This window comes from Ictidomys tridecemlineatus, chromosome 4 (genome assembly GCF_052094955.1).
Source record: "Ictidomys tridecemlineatus isolate mIctTri1 chromosome 4, mIctTri1.hap1, whole genome shotgun sequence".
Classification (NCBI taxonomy): Eukaryota; Metazoa; Chordata; class Mammalia; order Rodentia; family Sciuridae; genus Ictidomys; species Ictidomys tridecemlineatus.
The window spans coordinates 176,357,231-176,373,491 of NC_135480.1; the positions used below are offsets into that span (position 1 = coordinate 176,357,231).

Here is a 16,261-nt window from a genome sequence, read left to right on the forward strand (position 1 = left end):
CCAGGTTTGCCAAGCCCCTCCCCAAATCTCAGCTGTATCTTGCCTTGGCATCGGAATCATACAGGCAAATCATATTTTTAAAATAGAACAGATCCTTGCTCTTACCCCCTAATATACTAGTCAAAACTCGAGGGTAGAAGGGTCCGAGATGCTTTATTTTTTAACAAGTTTATGAGGAATTTTGAGGCTTCTAGGCTAACACCTTCCTGAAGCTTGGCTTTGAGGATTTGTAGGTGCTCTTATTTGCCCCACAACTAATATTTGGGCTGGGAATATAACTTGGTAGAAGAGCACTTGCCTAGCGTGTTTGGGGACCTGAGTTCCAATTCCCTAGCATTGTAAAAAGAAAAAAAAAGTACTTTATACGTGATCGTGTCACACATGTTGTCATATGTTATAGTGAAAAAGATTGAGAACTTCTGCTCTGATTAATGGAGTATCACACCACACCAAGAGTCATCTGCTGCCAGAATGGTCAATGGAATTTGATTCCTGAATATCTATAGTGGTTTGTGTGGAGTATGTGTATTGATATATGTCTACTGAGGAGAAGCACACAAGCACGCGTGTATACGCACACATGCACACACACTCCTTCTGCTGGAGAAGCAGGCTTATAATAGCTATATTATGGGAACAATAAGTACTGAATCAAATGTAATTATGCTCTTCGTTAAAGCCAAGTACACTTTCCAAAAGGGCCTGCTTGTCTTCAATGTCTCGTGGCAGGAAAGACTGGGGAATAGAGAACTTTATATCTCCAACTTTACTCCGAAACATGAAAGGCAAAGACATCAAGAAGGCCATTAGTTTCCACATGAAAAGGAACCAGAATTTGCTGGAACCCCGACAGAAGGTAGTGTAGCTGCGGCCTCTGCCCACCCCACCCAGCTGTCTGTTGTGAGCCTCAGAGAAAACATTTTCAATTTACCTAAATTTTAGGCGAGAGTAACTCTGACTTCAACAATCTTTTTTTTTTTTTCTATTTAAGCAACTTATTTCTGCTGCTCAGCTACGTTTAAATTATCTACAGATCCTTGGGGAGCTCAAGACATATGGTGGGAGAATCTTTAATGCTACTTTAATGGTATGTATTAGAGAACTGTGGAATTATGCTCTTAAATAGGATCAGTGTATCTTCTGAGAACTCTGCCATGTACTAGAATTTATTCATGAAGCTAAATACTATGCCATAGGCAACTACTTATCATGCCCTGGCTTGGGATTAGCCCTATGGAAGATGCTGGGGGAGGTGGAGCTGAATCATCCTGCCCTCAAGGACAAAACAAGCTACCCAACAAGACAGAGCAAAGCATGAGACAGGCAGAGGGCTGTTGCACCACTGCTAACATAGAGTATGTCTAGGTGGGAGAAGGCATTAAGAACAGGTGAGATGGTTGCGTGGGGCCAGATGTCAGTAAGGTGGAAAGGCATTCTGGGTGAAGGGTATTGTAAGCAGTGTACTCTGGAGCTTTGGGTACACGAAGGTAAAGAAGAAAAAATGGGAATCATGAAGGAAAATAGAAATGTTAGACTGACTGCCAGGGTGGGGTCCTGATTGTTCAGAAGAAGGGAAGAAATGAGTGGTGGGCATAAGCAGAAGAGCCCCCTGCTCTGTGCTGTTCTTCCTTTGGTACTAGGCCTAGAGCATGTGCTTTCAGAAGACAAGCATCTGAGGGTGTGATTGAAGGGACTCTACCCACCACATGGTCAGCCCCAGAACTTTCCAGAACAAAGCCAACTTGCCATCAGAGTGTTTTTGCTTATTTTTTGTTTGTGTGCTATTGTTTTCTTTTAATATCAACAAAATTGCTTTTAGAGAATTTGTTGTACCTCTCAGTTATTTTCAGTGATGGGTCTATTTAATCAGACAGCTGACTGAACAACGTAGGTGGAAAGAAAATCAATGTTTTGAGAGAAAAGAAGAGTGCCAGGTAGTTAGGAAAAGCGGGGAAATAGATGGAGGTTTTGTGTAAGTAGAAGCCCCAAAAGGTGGGGAAAGTCTAAATTGCAGAAAGGAAGCTTTCAAAGGTATAAGAAAAACTTCCCAAAGTTTCCAAGGGCTGGAGTTCTGTCCCCAGTCTCTCTTTACCTTTATTATTTAAGGAAAGAACTGTTAATGGGGAAAGCAGCCCAGTCACAGAGAATGACTCAGGGTGCTTGCTGGGTACCTACAAGTGTAAGTAGACGTAGACCCTCTTGTCAGGGAACTTACCATGAACACAAAATTTGAATAGAAATAATTAAGAGTTTGATCAGAGAAGCCCAGAGAAAGTACCATGGGAACATGGAGAATATGGAGGAAAGGGGCTGTTCTAGGTGGAGGCTGAGACCAAGTAGAAGCTCTCTGTAGACAATATGTTTTGATGCAAACTTTTTAAAGGAGGGCCAGGATTTCATTAGGTAACAATGGCAGAGAAGATATTCCTAGAGAAGGACACAGCATGAAAACAGGCATAGAGGGAGAAAGTACATGGGCTGGGGTTGTGGCTCAGTGGTAGAGTGCCTACCTTACACGTGTGAGACACTGGGTTCAATCCTCAGCACCACAAAAAAATAAATGAACAAATAAAGATATTGTGTCCCTCTATTAAAAAAAAAAGAAAGAATAGATTGTGTTTATGGAGCAGGTAATAGTCCTCTAACTGGAAGGGGTTTTATGGGAGACAATTTTGTTTGTTTGTTTTAGCATCAAGGATAAAACCCAGGGGTGCTTAACTACTGAGCCGTATCCCGCCCCCAGCCCTTTTTAATATTTTATTTAGAGACAGGGTTTGGCTGAGTTGCTTAGTGCCTCATTAAGTTGCTGAGGCTGGGTTTGAACTCGCAATCCTCCTGCTTCAGCCTCTTGAGCTGCTGGGATTACAGGCATACACCATCACACCCACCTAAAAAATTTTTTAACCTGGCTATATTCAGAAATAGTCTTAGAAAGTCGTGCTGAGGGCCTAAAATAGGAATCAAGGAGGATGCAGATGGAGATCTCATTTCTTGAATGAGGACTGTATTTTCACTAGCTTGTAAATGGAAACTAATCCCCCTTTCTCCCTTTTGCAGTTACAGGATAGAGAATCCTACATTGCCATTCTAGTTGGAGCCAAGTATGGGATTAGCCAAATTATCAATAGTAAACTCAACATCATGTCCTCATTGGCAGAGTTTGCCAACATCAGCCGTGTAGAGCTGACAGAAGAGTCTGAGAAAGTGAGCATGGTCAGAGTGTACCTTCAGGACATTAAGGTAATATAGGGGAAGAGATTCTGAATTCAGCTTCTGGAATTTGGGGCTAAATTATTCTAGGATTATTTATATGAATTTTGAACAGTAACAAAATCAACATCTGCTTATAAGGATGGATTTATCCATCCTATCCCATCTAATGACACGGGGTGAATAGGAGCACATTAGCCTGAGAAGGTCCTAAAAGTATTTTTGTTTGCTTTACATAAGAAACAGATTTATTTCTTACAGTTCTGGCTGCTGGGAAGAGATTGCAGAGGGAGGGAGGGAGGGTGGAAGGAAGGGAGGAAGGAGAGTAGAAGAGTTTGTTTATTTTTATATAAACTGAGATGGATCATGTGCTTTCGTGATGGGAAGTTCTGAATCCAAAGTTTGTTGGTTTCCGAAAAGGTAGATGGGAACACCTGAGGATTTGATCACATGCATGGGACCAGAATGGCTGCCCAAGAGTTTTGAGTGGTAGAAACTAGAATGGATAATTAGTTCAAGGTACCTCCTGAGCCTCTCGGAAGGTCTGACACTTACCCTTCCCTCTTTTGATTTAATCCAGTATGCTCAAGAATTGTGCTGTATTCTTCTCATTGCCCTCTCCCTCATTCTGCTACTTTTTCTTGCCTGTTTCTTTTTCTAGGTCAGGTCTCAAAGGGGCCCCATTGTATGAATGTGCTGGGTGGAGCCAGGGCTGGGGTGAAGGATAGAGAAAAGAGATATAGTATAGATTTGGTGGGAAACCCCACTGGGCAGGGGCAATTGTGTACACATAACAGTCATTTAGAGCCTGATTGGTACAAATATGAGGCCTGTCAGTGAACTATGGCTGGGTTCACTTGGTATTTCTCTTTGGCCCCACATAGCCTTGTTTCCCTTGCCCTTTTCTAAGCAAAAGAGTTCTCTTTGCTTTCAAAGGTTCTAACATTGCTGCTAGAATCCAACAGTGCAAAAGACCTAGCCTGCCTGATTGCTGGGTACTACAGGCTGTTTGTCGACCCAGTTACCTCCATTTTCCTCTGGCCTGGAAATAAACAAGTGCACCGGGTGTCTGCTGAAGAAGGTGAGATGCTGAGTTTTTCCCCAGAAAGGACAGGCCCATTTCCCCACCCTTGTAGGTAAGGGCAGCCCAAAGGGAGGCGGTGGATTGAATGGAACCCAGACATCCACTCAAGGTGATGAAGATATTTCTCCATTTATTTCCAAGTAAACAGTTTTCTGTGTACCTAAAATTCTCCTAAGCCAAGGAATGCTAATGCTCTGATTCTCTGTAGAAGTTCCTGAAATCATCCCTAAGATCCACTGCATTTTATCATCATTTCTCAGCAAAAGGAAGTGTCATGTGTTCAGAAGGTAGATGGCCTGGTTCCCCTCCAGGCCTCTGCACTCTTTTGCCTTCTCTTGAATGATAATAGAAATTCTCAGCCATGAGTTTAGAAAAGATAGCTGGAGACAAAAGAGACTAGGGGTGATGTCCTGTAAGGAGTGGAGAATTGGAAGGCAGGTGGGAGGGAGGCTCTGGGCCAGCTTCCAGCCTCCAGCCTCCAGCTTCCAGCAGGCTTTCGGGTCAGCACTGTTCTGTTCCTGCAGCACTTCTAGTGGTGTGCTGATAAATGTTTAACAGTTGTCATTCAGGAGGCTGGCTGGGGAGATGCTGGAACACAGGCTGTGGTAGTTGTCCCGACTGCCTTCATTCAGTCTGGGGTCCAACCTGCCCATACTCAATGTTGGCTTCAGGGAAAAAATAGGGGGAAAACAGCCTGACTTGAAACAGTTGCTTAATTCCATGGTATAAACACTCCCACCATGCCAATTTCAAGTGCCCCACTGATATCAAGGAATGTGGAGGTGGGAAGAGGTGCTCAGTAGAACACCTTATACAGTGTTTCCTCCACTTGGGTAAAACAGGTGTAAATCACCTCAAGAGAATAGATAATAGTAAAATAAAGGAAAATGCAGTCATCCCATGTTATCTTTGGGGGATGGGTTCCAGAACCCCCTGGGATACCCAGATCCACAGATGTTTAAGCCCTTTCTATAAAATGGTTTAGAATTGATATATAAATTCTGGAGGTGCAAGTACCTGAAATAGGTCTTGAAGAACATGTTGGAGTTACCAGGTAAAAAAGGAAGAACAATCATTTGAGCAGAGGGAACGTGGAGGTGGGAACACCAGACAAGGCCGTGGTCTGTGAGAAGCTCCAGGTGCAGCTGGAACATGGTGAGGAAGTCTGCAGCAGGCCACCAGGCTGCTGAGGAGGGGTCAGTTCATACTGTGAAGGGGTGTGACAAGCATGCCTGAGGATAGACCAAAGCCATAATGTGAGGCAAGCAACGGACTATGGAAGAGGTGTCAGGGCAGACTTGAAGGGTCAGGCTATATGACCTACTGCCTCCAACCAGGCTCCACCTCCTGAAGTTCCTCTGCCTCCCAGTGGCACCACCAACTGGAGACCAAGCTTTGAACACTTGCGGGGGGACATTTAAAATGTATCCAAACCATGATAAGGTGTGGGTGAGGAAGATGTTGAGGAGAGTCAAAGCCATACTGTGAGAAGGGTGACTGAACTGTGGAAGAGGGTTATCCTGGAAGGCAGGTGACTCAACTGTGAGGGAGAGCAAGGAGGCTGCTGAGGAGTGCAGGGGGTCAGGTCCATCCTGTGACAGGGGCAGCAAGTCCATATGTGAGAATCTTTAACTCCTGTGGGAGAGCTTTAGCCCTTCCATGAGAGGGCAGGGTAAGATGTGACCAGAGAGAAGTTTTAGAAAAGATCACTGGGGGAAAGACCAGAGACCTGGCTCAGTGTCCCCGCCCCTACATCCACCATGTAGTTACCTGCAGCTAGATGAATTTTCTCTGTCCCGAAGGGCCCACAGCACCAATGGGTCCCCAAGTCCAGGCTTCAAGATAGTACCAACCTAGCAGCCTCAGAATCCCCATGAAGTTGCTAAAAATAGATTCTCAGGCTCTGCTCTGTAGAGTTTGACTAAGTGCCTCAGGAGTAGGACTAAAGTTGTTTTTTGTGCTTTAAATATGATTCCCCATATGGTTTTGATGTTCAAATAGGACAGAGGTAAGATATGAGGAGCGGCTTGGCAAGCTGGGTACTGCTGCTCATGGCAAAGTAAAATCTAATTCAATACTCACCATGTTTCCATGAACAGACGGGCCTCTTTAGAAGAGAGTATGGGTTAATCATCTCTCCTTGGGTGGCTCAGATTTGGGGCACAGTTAGCCCAACAGTGTGGGGGAAACCTGGGATTGGGGATCCTGAGTCAGTCAGTAAAGTGGGATTTAAGCCCCATCCACTTCCAGACCTCTGTTTTCCCTTCTGACTGGATGAGGCAGGAAGACTCACAGCCATCTGCCAGTCCTGGAGGCTGTTTTGTAACCCTTGTCCCTTGTGTTGCAGGCTATGAGTCCAGGGCCTGCAGTGACTCGGAGGAGTCCTCCGAAGTGGACTGTGTGCTGGAGCCTCTCTCGGACAGATGCCTGGTGAAGCTGAGCCCCTGCAGAATGTCTGTCAAAGAGGACCATCTTCTTGGGAACAGCCCCACTCCCGAGCTGGCCAGGAGGGGTGCAAGCACTTGCGGGGCTGGCAGCACCACAGACAGTGCCGAGTCTGAAGCATCCGACTCAGCCAACACCGAGAGCCGCGGCTGCAGGACCAGTGGCTCCAGCGAGTCCATGGATGCCCTGGAAGAGGATGACTTAGATGCCTGCTCCTCCAGCAGGTCTGACTTCTTCCGCTTTGGCTCGTCAGGCTTCTCGGAAGATCTTGATTCTGACAGCCTAGAGGACAGGAACAGGATTGAGACCAGTGGCTTCCTCTGTCTCCTGGACCTGGCCCAGAGTGCCAGTGCTCAGTGCCAGAAGATGGAGTGTTCCCAACGGCTAGCTTCTGAGAACTGCAGCTGGGGGCCAGAATTGAGTGTGGGCAGGTTGGACCCCAGGCTGTATGAGGGCAGCCGGGACAACTACTACAGCCTGTGTTCCAGCGTCTCCCCAGCCAGCCACCTGAGTGACAGTTCAGAGAGCACAACTTCCAGGCAGGGGGTTATCCTGCCAGCCTGGAGCCAGCAGGGCTGGACTGAGCCCCAGCCCAGCTCCACACTGGAAGCCCTGCCCCTGCGCCCACCGCTGGCCTTTGAGGATGGCAGCTCGGATGAGGAGTACTATGATGCAGCTGATAAGCTCACACCCCCAGATGTGCTCTCAGGTGAGCCCCCTGCAGGTCTGCAGGCTCAGCAGGCAGCTCCTAAGGGCTGGGGCCAAGCTGAGAAGACAACACAGGAGTAAAATGGGGCCCTTGTCCACTTTCAAGAAGGTAGACCTGGGTTCCCTGGACCAAATTACCAGCATCATGGCTTCCAGTCAGGACCGCAAGCAGAGATGGGAGGGACTCATTCCCCAGTGGGAAAGACTTCCAGGAAGAGGGGCTAGATGTGCTGGGCCCTGTGGATTGACAGAATTTACAAAAAAGAAAAGGGTTTGACAGAAATACCCAGCAGAGGAGGTAGCTGTGTCTTTGTTGACCCTGAGGCTACCTTAAACAAGGCCTTGAAGCAAGATGACTGTAATTGACAGGCTCTCAGTGGCACTCAAGGCCTTTTGGGGTCCAAGGGACCCTGACACCAGAAGGTAGGGGATCTGTTGACTACATTTCTGCCAGGTTCCTTGTACGTTTTTCCATAAAGATTGTGCAGTATCCACACAGAATGGCTTCCAACTAGACCTGAGAGCCGGACATACATGCATATGTATATTCATTCATATATATTCTCTCTCTCTCTCTCTCTCTCTCTCTCTCTCTCTCTCTCTCTCTCTCTCTCTCTCCCACACACACACACACCATCACACTCACAGCACACAGGCTAGGTGACCTCCTAGGAGCTGGGAGTGCTGCAGCCCTCTTTTTTCTGCTCCAGTGCTCTCCTGCTGCTCCCTGATACACCTCTTCCTGCTCCGCAGCAGTTTCCATTGCTCTTGGAAGACAGGCCAGATCCTGAGTGGACACTGTGAAGCCCTCTGTGACATGACCTCTGCTTCTCTCACTCCTGAGCTCTCTCTGTACTCGTGACACAAAAATCTCTTTGCCATTTTTAAGAAGCACCAAGCTCATTCCTACCTCCAGGCTTTGTACCTGCTGCTGTCTGCCCTGATCTTCAGCTGCTGATGCCCATCCCTCCATCAGTTCTCACTGGAGGCCCTCAAGAAATGGTTCCCAGATTTCCCAAACTAGAGCAGGTCTGCCCATCTTGGTCACATATTCTCTCACACTTGGGACTTTCCTTCCTGGCACTTAGCCCTGCCTGCAGAGGTATATTTACTTGTATGATTCTGTGTTGTTCTCCCATAAGACTGAGAGCTCCTTGAGCCTAGATATTGTGTGTTTTCACTCATCACTGTGTCTCTGGACAGAGCCTGAAAGTTGTTGCTAAATGGATGAATGAACTGGCCACCTTCTAGTCTGAGTTCAGTTATTGACTCTGCCCCTAAAGAAAGGAATAGCTACGGCCAGACTGCTGTCCCTGAAGAGCCCAGACAACAGCCTTCCATGCCTCTACTTTGCTTCACTGGGCCAGCCATTGAGCTGGGGTTAGGGTAGGGGTGCTACAGAGACCGTCAGACAGGCCCTTTCACAGGAGTCTAGCCAGGGACTTAAGTTCCATTCTGGATGCTCTTTTTTTCACAGGGAGGGAGCCAGTGAGGTCCTGAACAGGATCCCAGAACTGTGACTCCTGCTCCTGGCTTCTGGTCTGGCCTTGACTTGCTGTGGGAGCCCTTCCTTCTCTGGGCCTCAGAAACTCCTTTGATCAGTGGCTACAGGTAGCCTAGGCAGCAACATATCTGGCCATCAGAATCACCCAAGGGGCCTTGTTTTAAAACTATGGATTCCTTCCTTGGTTCAACTTTAGAGATTCCGATTTAAAGGTCTAGGGAATTGCCTGGGATTTGATAAGATTTTTAACGCTGTGCAACCAGGTTGGGAACAACTCATCTAAGTAGATGATTCCTCTGATTCTTAAGTGCAAATCTGTGATCCTGATTCCTTCTGGCTGATTCCCAAGACTTCTTCACAGCAGTGCTTTTTCCCTCGGAAAGAACCATCCCAGCTTCCTCAAAACCCCTCATGCCTGTGACTGAGGTTGGGGCCCTTGTTTGTCAAAAGAAAGTTCTTTTAGACCTCTCACACATGAAATGACCATAATAACAAAAAGAGCAGCTTCTTTTTCATGAATACCTATTAGACATAGGCCTTACACCAGGCTAGTTACAAAAACACATGGCTTCATCTAACCTGCATGGCAGCATTGACTGGTACCATTGGTACTGATTCAGGTTAACGGGGACACCAAGAAAAAGTGTTAGAAGGAGGTAAGAGCTTGTGGATTTCCAGCAAGCCTGGGGAACTTGGCTCAGACAGGGACAACAACCAGCCCAGGAGTCTGAGTAGCAGAATTCCTCATCTGTGCTATCAGAAGATGATGGCTGGAAAGCATAGGCTTTACTTGCATTACTAGTTTTTAATCAATTATTCAAGTTTGAAATCCTAGAGAATTTGAGTTAACTGGGATGTAAATATGATCACTTGACTTGTGTGGGAGTAACTTCATTAATAATTCTAGGGGCATAGGGCATAAATCAGTGGTACAGCACTTTCCTGGCATGCATGAAATCCTGGGTTTGATCTCTATCACTGCAAAAAAATAAAATAATGATGATAATAATTCTTTTTTAAAAAATATAATTTTTAATTGTAGATGGACACAATACCTTTGTTTTATTTATTCATTTTTATGTGGTGCTTGAAGATCAAACCCAGTGCCTCCCATGGCAAGCAATCTACCAGAGCTACAAACAACCCCAGCCCTAGTAATAGTAATTCTTCCAGATGACTGTAACTGTTGGGAAGATGTCATCCCCTGAAAGGATATTCCCTTTCAGTGATTTGACCAAAAGACAATAAAACAGATCTTAGACAACCAAAAATCAAAGAATGTCTTTCACAATTATTGTTCCCATCTTTTGATGAGGAAATTGAGAAGATCAATATTTAACCTACCTAAGGATATACAGCCCAGTCAGGATTTGAATCCAGGCAGGCCCATGTCCTGAGCTCAAGTTCTATAAACCTTTCTTTTTCTCCTCTTTATGTATTTTTTTCTTTCTTGACTCCCAGGACCCAGAGCCATTTCTGCCATAGAACCCAGTGCCACAGGCTTGCAGAGTAAGGCCAGCACTTGCACTTGTGATGATGGCCTACACCCCAGGCCAGAAGGAATACAGCCAAGCAGAAGGGGAGGAGCGAAGAAGTATGCCAGGACCCTGAGGAAAAGAAGGTCCTTTCTGCAGACTGACTACACGTCTCAGGTCTCCTTCCCCCTGGTGCCATCGGCCTCCCTAGAGAGTATGGATGACGTGTGCTACTATGATAGGGAGCCCTACCTGACTGTCAGTGCACCTTCCCCAACTGTGTCCTCCCTGCAGGATGTGCAAGGTGAACCAGGCCTCCTAGAGACCAAGGCTCTGGGGCTGCTGGCTCCCCTGAGGGAGACCAAGAGCAAAAACCCAGCCTCCAGGGTCATGGAAATGGAGCCCGAGACCATGGAAACCAAGTCGGTCATTGACTCTCGAGTGTGTTCTATTTCTGCCATTCGGTTCAGGATTGACCCCAACAATAAAGAGAATTCTGAGGTTGCCTCTTTGGCTGCCACTGTTGACAGTTCCTCAGAAAGCACTCCTCGTGGTTCCATCCCAGGTTCCTCTGGCCCAGAGACTGCTCAGTCTAGGCCTTTCCAAATTTTGTCTCCGTTTCAAGACTCCAATGGCAGTGCCCCCAAAGAACTCATCCTAGAGCTTGGGAACAGCACCTTCCCCCTCTCCAGTGCAAACCCCAACCCAGACATCCCAAGGCCACATAATGTCTCTCAAAGAGACTCACTGGAGCTAGGAGGCATCCCATTGGCAATGAGATTAGGATCTTTTTTAACAAATCATATTCAAGAAACTACCACCCAATACACAGAGCTTTTGTTGTCTCCTGGAGATGGACCTAGAAGTGATGAATGTGGAATGAATTCAAGAGAGAAGGCCACATTCCCTACAAAAGAGGAGCAACTATTTTTGGAAAGTGACAGTGAAGTTACAAACAAATATGATACCAACTTATTTCAGGAGGAATCAAGGGAGAATGCAGGTGGCCTGAAAGGTGATATTTCAAATGTTGTTTCTCAGGCTCTTGATGTTAGTACTGCAGATGGTGAAACAATTACCTCCCTCTCCTTGGAAGCTCCTGGGACAGGCACTGAGCAGACCCCACTACATACTCCAAAAGACCCCCAAGGACAATGCAGAGAAGCCCAAAGCCAAGCCTTGCGGGCCCAAGAACAAAAACACTTGGCAGAGTTGGACTTAGACCCTGATTTTTTACTTGGGAAGCAGACTGTTCTATCAGCCTTCGCTCCAGAGGGGGTCAAGGCAGAGTCACTTAACCATGTCATAGAGGAAAGTAGAGCCCTTAGAGACGCTCCTCAGCAGGTCTGTTTTAATCCTTCCCTAACAAAGCCACAACCCTGCCAAGAGAAGTCCCACTATGAAGCATCAAACCATTGTTCAATATCAGAAAGCAAAAACAGCAGTCCTAGTATTTGCCTTCCTACTGAGAAGTCTTTCCTCTGCTTTGCCCCAGAAAGCCATCCTGCAGTTTCTGTCGGTCTTGGAAAGGCCGCATCCCTGGGTTTCGCAGGCATGAATGAGGAGGTAGTAGCCCCCAGGATTGGGATGGAACAGTGTAGCTGCCAGTTCTCCTATGCCACATGCTTTCGTGGCCCACAGCCTGACACAGAGGAAGAAGACAGGGGCCCTGAGGCACACCCCATGGCCCCGCTCACCTCACCACCCTCTGCAGGAAGCAGGATGGCTCTGCCTTGGAGGCCTGCCCGGTCTCACAGCTGCAGCACAGCACCGCTGTCAAGGGAAAGCCACATCTGGCCTGAGTACTGTTCCAGGGCACTGAGACAGCTGAAAGCTGCCCCTACTAGTACCCCTGAGGGCTTCATCCAACTCATGGAAAACTTGCTGGAACTACAAGACATCCTAGAAGCTTCCTGGGGGGTTGGAAACAAACACCCCCCAGAAAAGTGCACCTGGTACTTTTCAGAAAGCCGGAGCCGCCTCTGCATGGGCTCTCAGAAGCTCCTTTCGAGCTGTCAGCATGTGATCAGAATGGACCAGTCCCCTGAAGAGATGCAGGGTGCTGTGTGTGACACCTTCCAGCACCTGGTCCAGCTGGCTGGCTTGTGCTTCCAGTTCACGGACTGCAGCCGTTGCTCTGCCCGGCACAGGGAAGCAGCTGGGAACCTGAGGGACGTGGTGTACACCTACCACCAGTTCGTGGAGGCTGCAAAATTGACCTGTGAGAGAGGCTATCATGACCTGAGTGTGAAACTCTTGGCCCGTCAGTGCACAGCCCTCACGGCTGCTGTGTTCTGTTTGACCCAGAAGTTCAGGGCATCCACTGCCCTATGAGCAGATCAACTGCCCAGGGGCCCCTTCCCTTCCATGGACACTTCCCCCGCTTCCAGTCCCCCTGCCCCCATTCAAATGTTTACTATACAGAGTATTCAAATAAACTGCTGCTTAATCTTGACCTGAATCATACTGAGTGATAACAAGTATGGGTCAAAAGCACTCACTTTATATTCATTCAACAAACATTCACAGGATACTTATTTTGTGCCAGGCCTTGTATTAGTAGCTTGAGAATTACAAATAGGCAGGAATGAGGGAGAAATATGGAGGTGACTATAAAAGATAGTCATACATTCTCATGTCATACTGGTTTTGACAATAAACTTCGCATATGGGGTGATATTGGATGGATTACCTTCCCAGGTTTTCAACCCACCCAAGGAGGCCTAGTGTTCTTGGCTGTCTCACTGTAGCAACATAGGTTGCCACTAGGTGGCAGTAAGTTCCTTAGTTGTACAGCCAACCACAGGCAGGTGTATTCTGTACTTGATCTGAAATTGCATCCCTGAATCTTGAATCTATTTCATATATATATTTATATATATATATAAAATATTTATATATATAATATATATACACAAATATATATATATATATATATATATATATATATATTTAGTTAGACACAATATCTTTATTTATTTATTTTTATGTGGTGCTGAGGATCCAGGGCCTCGCACATGCTAGACAAGAGCTCTATCGCTGAGCCACAACCCCAGCCCCCCCATTTCCATTTTTAAATATATAAAAGGCAAATTCTAAAGCTCCAGTCAGATGTGCTTTTTAAATAATAATATTAGGTCAAAAGAAATACATTCAGTACCTTTCTAACTAATCCCAGCTGAACCAGTTAATCTTAGTAAACGGCAGTGGACCTTGGACAAGCTATTTAACCTCTCAGTGTTTTGATTTTCCCCTCTGTAATTGGAGATGCTGACACTTTCCACATTATGGGACTTTGATCTAGGAAATAGATTCTCAATCAATGTTAGTAATAACTCAACATTTATGAATGGCTCTCCTAGTCTGAAACCATTCCCTACATTTTATTCTTAGACTCCTGGGAGACATTTAAGACTCCTTTGAGAAATGTTTTGCCCTGGTTCTCTCTCCAGGCCATAAGTGGTTCAGTGGCTCACCTTGGGCTAATAAAAGTGACTAAAGGGGTGCCATTGTCCTATTGGTACTCCTGACCAGTTGGGCTCAGAGCTTCCCCTCTGTCGACTCCCTGGTTCCTCCCCTTCACCTAGCAAAAGCAAGATCAGGGATGAGTATGTTAGATCATGTTCCTCAGCTTTCTGCAGTCAGCAGAAAAGCAATACTTGGAAGAAGAGAGAAAGAGATCTCTCTCCTGAACCGTTATCAGTTACTTGTTAACGAATAACTACCTGTTCAGTACTTGCACCAAGAAAAGATTTATTTTCTTAGAGGGCTATTTCTTTCCACATAATATTCTGAATACAATTTAGATGAGGCTCTTGAACACAAATTCAAAGTAATTTAATGGTAAGGAAAATAGGAACAATAGGGCATTAATTTTTTTTAGACATAAGATGTTAAATAGGTCTTGAAACTTTCTCCATTAGAAGGATATGAAGAGTCAACTAACTTATTTATGTGAACAGAGCCTACGTGTTCATGAGTTTAGGAAAGGCGCTTAGAATTTCTCTCAACCAGGGCTTGGATCCTGGCTGTGGCCTGTGGTGTTATAGGCACTTCTCTGGGCCTCAGTTTCCCCATCTGACAAACGGAAATAATACTAGTCTCCACTTAGTTAGTAGAACAGATGCCTTATTTAGATAGCTTGAATACCTTTTTATTAAATTATTTATTCTAATTTGTTACACACGATGGCAGAATGCAATTCATTTCATATTACACATATAGAGCACAATTTTTCAAGGTCACTGAGTGTATACAGCGTGTTTTCACACCATTCTTGTCTTCATACATGTACTTAGGGTTATAATATCTAACTCATTCCGTTTAGATAGCCTGAAAACATTTTTTAACATGACCAATATCCCAGGGATTGTTATATACTATATATTCAGCATTTTTGTGAGAATAGTCATGGAGGCCAAGGAGGATTGAAGCCTCCAGCTGAGGCACTCAGGAAGTGTGTGCTTTCTTCTTTCTTTTCCTCCTATCCTTTCAAATCCTTCACCTTTCTTGGGTAGTAATTGTATGAAGATGGTCTTTTTCTGGATAGTTCCTATGAGAAGGACTAAGTCCCAAAAGTGGTGGGAACTTTTTGCTGCTTGTTGAGAAGGTAATGCAGGAGAAGTCTCAAAGAAAGTCAGCCCTTTCTTTGAGACATATGAGATAGGCAGGATGAAGCTACCTACCCTACAGTGCAAGAGTCATTTGTTTAATGACTAAGAAATTGCTGGACATGTATACCCCTCCTTTCTTTTCCCAACCACCATCGTATCAACTGATTTTTGTCTCTTTCAACAAACATTTATGGAACACCCATGCCAGGTGATGCCTGATGCCAGACTATGGATGTAAGTAATTGGGTGAGAATCCTATTTTCAAGAGCTCCTGTTGGAGGTTACATGGCATATAGAGAAAGAGACCGAAAACATAAGGCACAATGTACTCAAGGTTGCCAAAGAGAGGAGATAAAGTGCTGTGAGAAGTCATTTTGGGGGTGAGAAGCAGAGCAGCAATCAGAGAAGACTTCCTGTAGGAGGTGGCATTCATTAGAACTAATATGTCAGGAAGTATTTATTGAGTATCTACTATGTGTCAGGTCCCAGATTTGGTAGTTAGGATTTGGATCTATCAAGAAAGGAAAAAAGTAATTTATTCTGTTAAAAATATTTACTATGCAGTGGCATTAAGAATACAAATGCGAGCATGTCAGGCATGTTCAAAGAACTTATAGTTAGAAGGAATAAGAGGAAAAAAAATAAATTACTGGGCTGGGGTTGTGGCTCAGAGGGAGAGCACTCACCTAGTGTGTGTGAGGCACTGGGTTCCATCCTCAACCCCACATAAAAATAAAATAAAGATATTGTGTCCGCCTATAACTTAAAAAATAAATATTAAAAAAATAAATTACTGAAAAGTGATTTTTAAAAACAAAGAAGGTGTCAAGACAGGGATAGGAAGAGCTTGTCTTACTTAGTGTAGATGGGAAAGGCCCTTCTGACTGGAAATACTTGAGCTGAGACCTAAATAAAAGCCAGCCATGGAAAATGTGAGAGGAAAGGGAACAGTATGTGCAAAGGCCCTTGGTGTTTTTCAGGCATTTCAAGATCAGTGAGTGGAACTGGAGGGAAGAAGACAAAGAGGATATGAGAGTGGGGGGGCAGGCAGGAACCTATTAGTTCAAGGCCTTAGAAAGACGGTTGGATTTTACATGTAAGTACATTGGGAAGCCACTGGGGGATCTGGAGCAGGGGATGCATAATCATCCAGCAAACCGATGTGGTGGGGATGGGAAAGCAGTGACACCAACCAGAATGTCTTTGCTTTCCATGGGAGAAT

General features: G+C 45.5%; 1 protein-coding gene across 8 annotated transcripts in view; it reads left to right on the forward strand.

Annotated features, from left to right (window-relative positions):
- The window catches only part of Frmpd1 (FERM and PDZ domain containing 1), an 87,287-nt gene extending 74,406 nt beyond the window's left edge, over positions 1–12,881 (forward strand). For 6 of the 8 annotated variants that reach the window (XM_078047835.1, XM_040286059.2, XM_040286064.2 and 3 more), the window contains 6 exons: positions 700–856; positions 992–1,087; positions 3,058–3,240; positions 4,147–4,291; positions 6,642–7,448; positions 10,413–12,881. In XM_078047835.1, coding sequence (XP_077903961.1) covers positions 700–856; positions 992–1,087; positions 3,058–3,240; positions 4,147–4,291; positions 6,642–7,448; positions 10,413–12,760 — 3,736 coding nt within the window. In that variant the 3' untranslated portion in view covers positions 12,761–12,881. The remainder of the gene's footprint in view (positions 1–699; positions 857–991; positions 1,088–3,057; positions 3,241–4,146; positions 4,292–6,641; positions 7,449–10,412) is intronic. The other 2 variants (XM_021726996.3, XM_005326298.5) reach the window with 1 other exon arrangement.
- Positions 12,882–16,261: the final 3,380 nt, after the last annotated feature.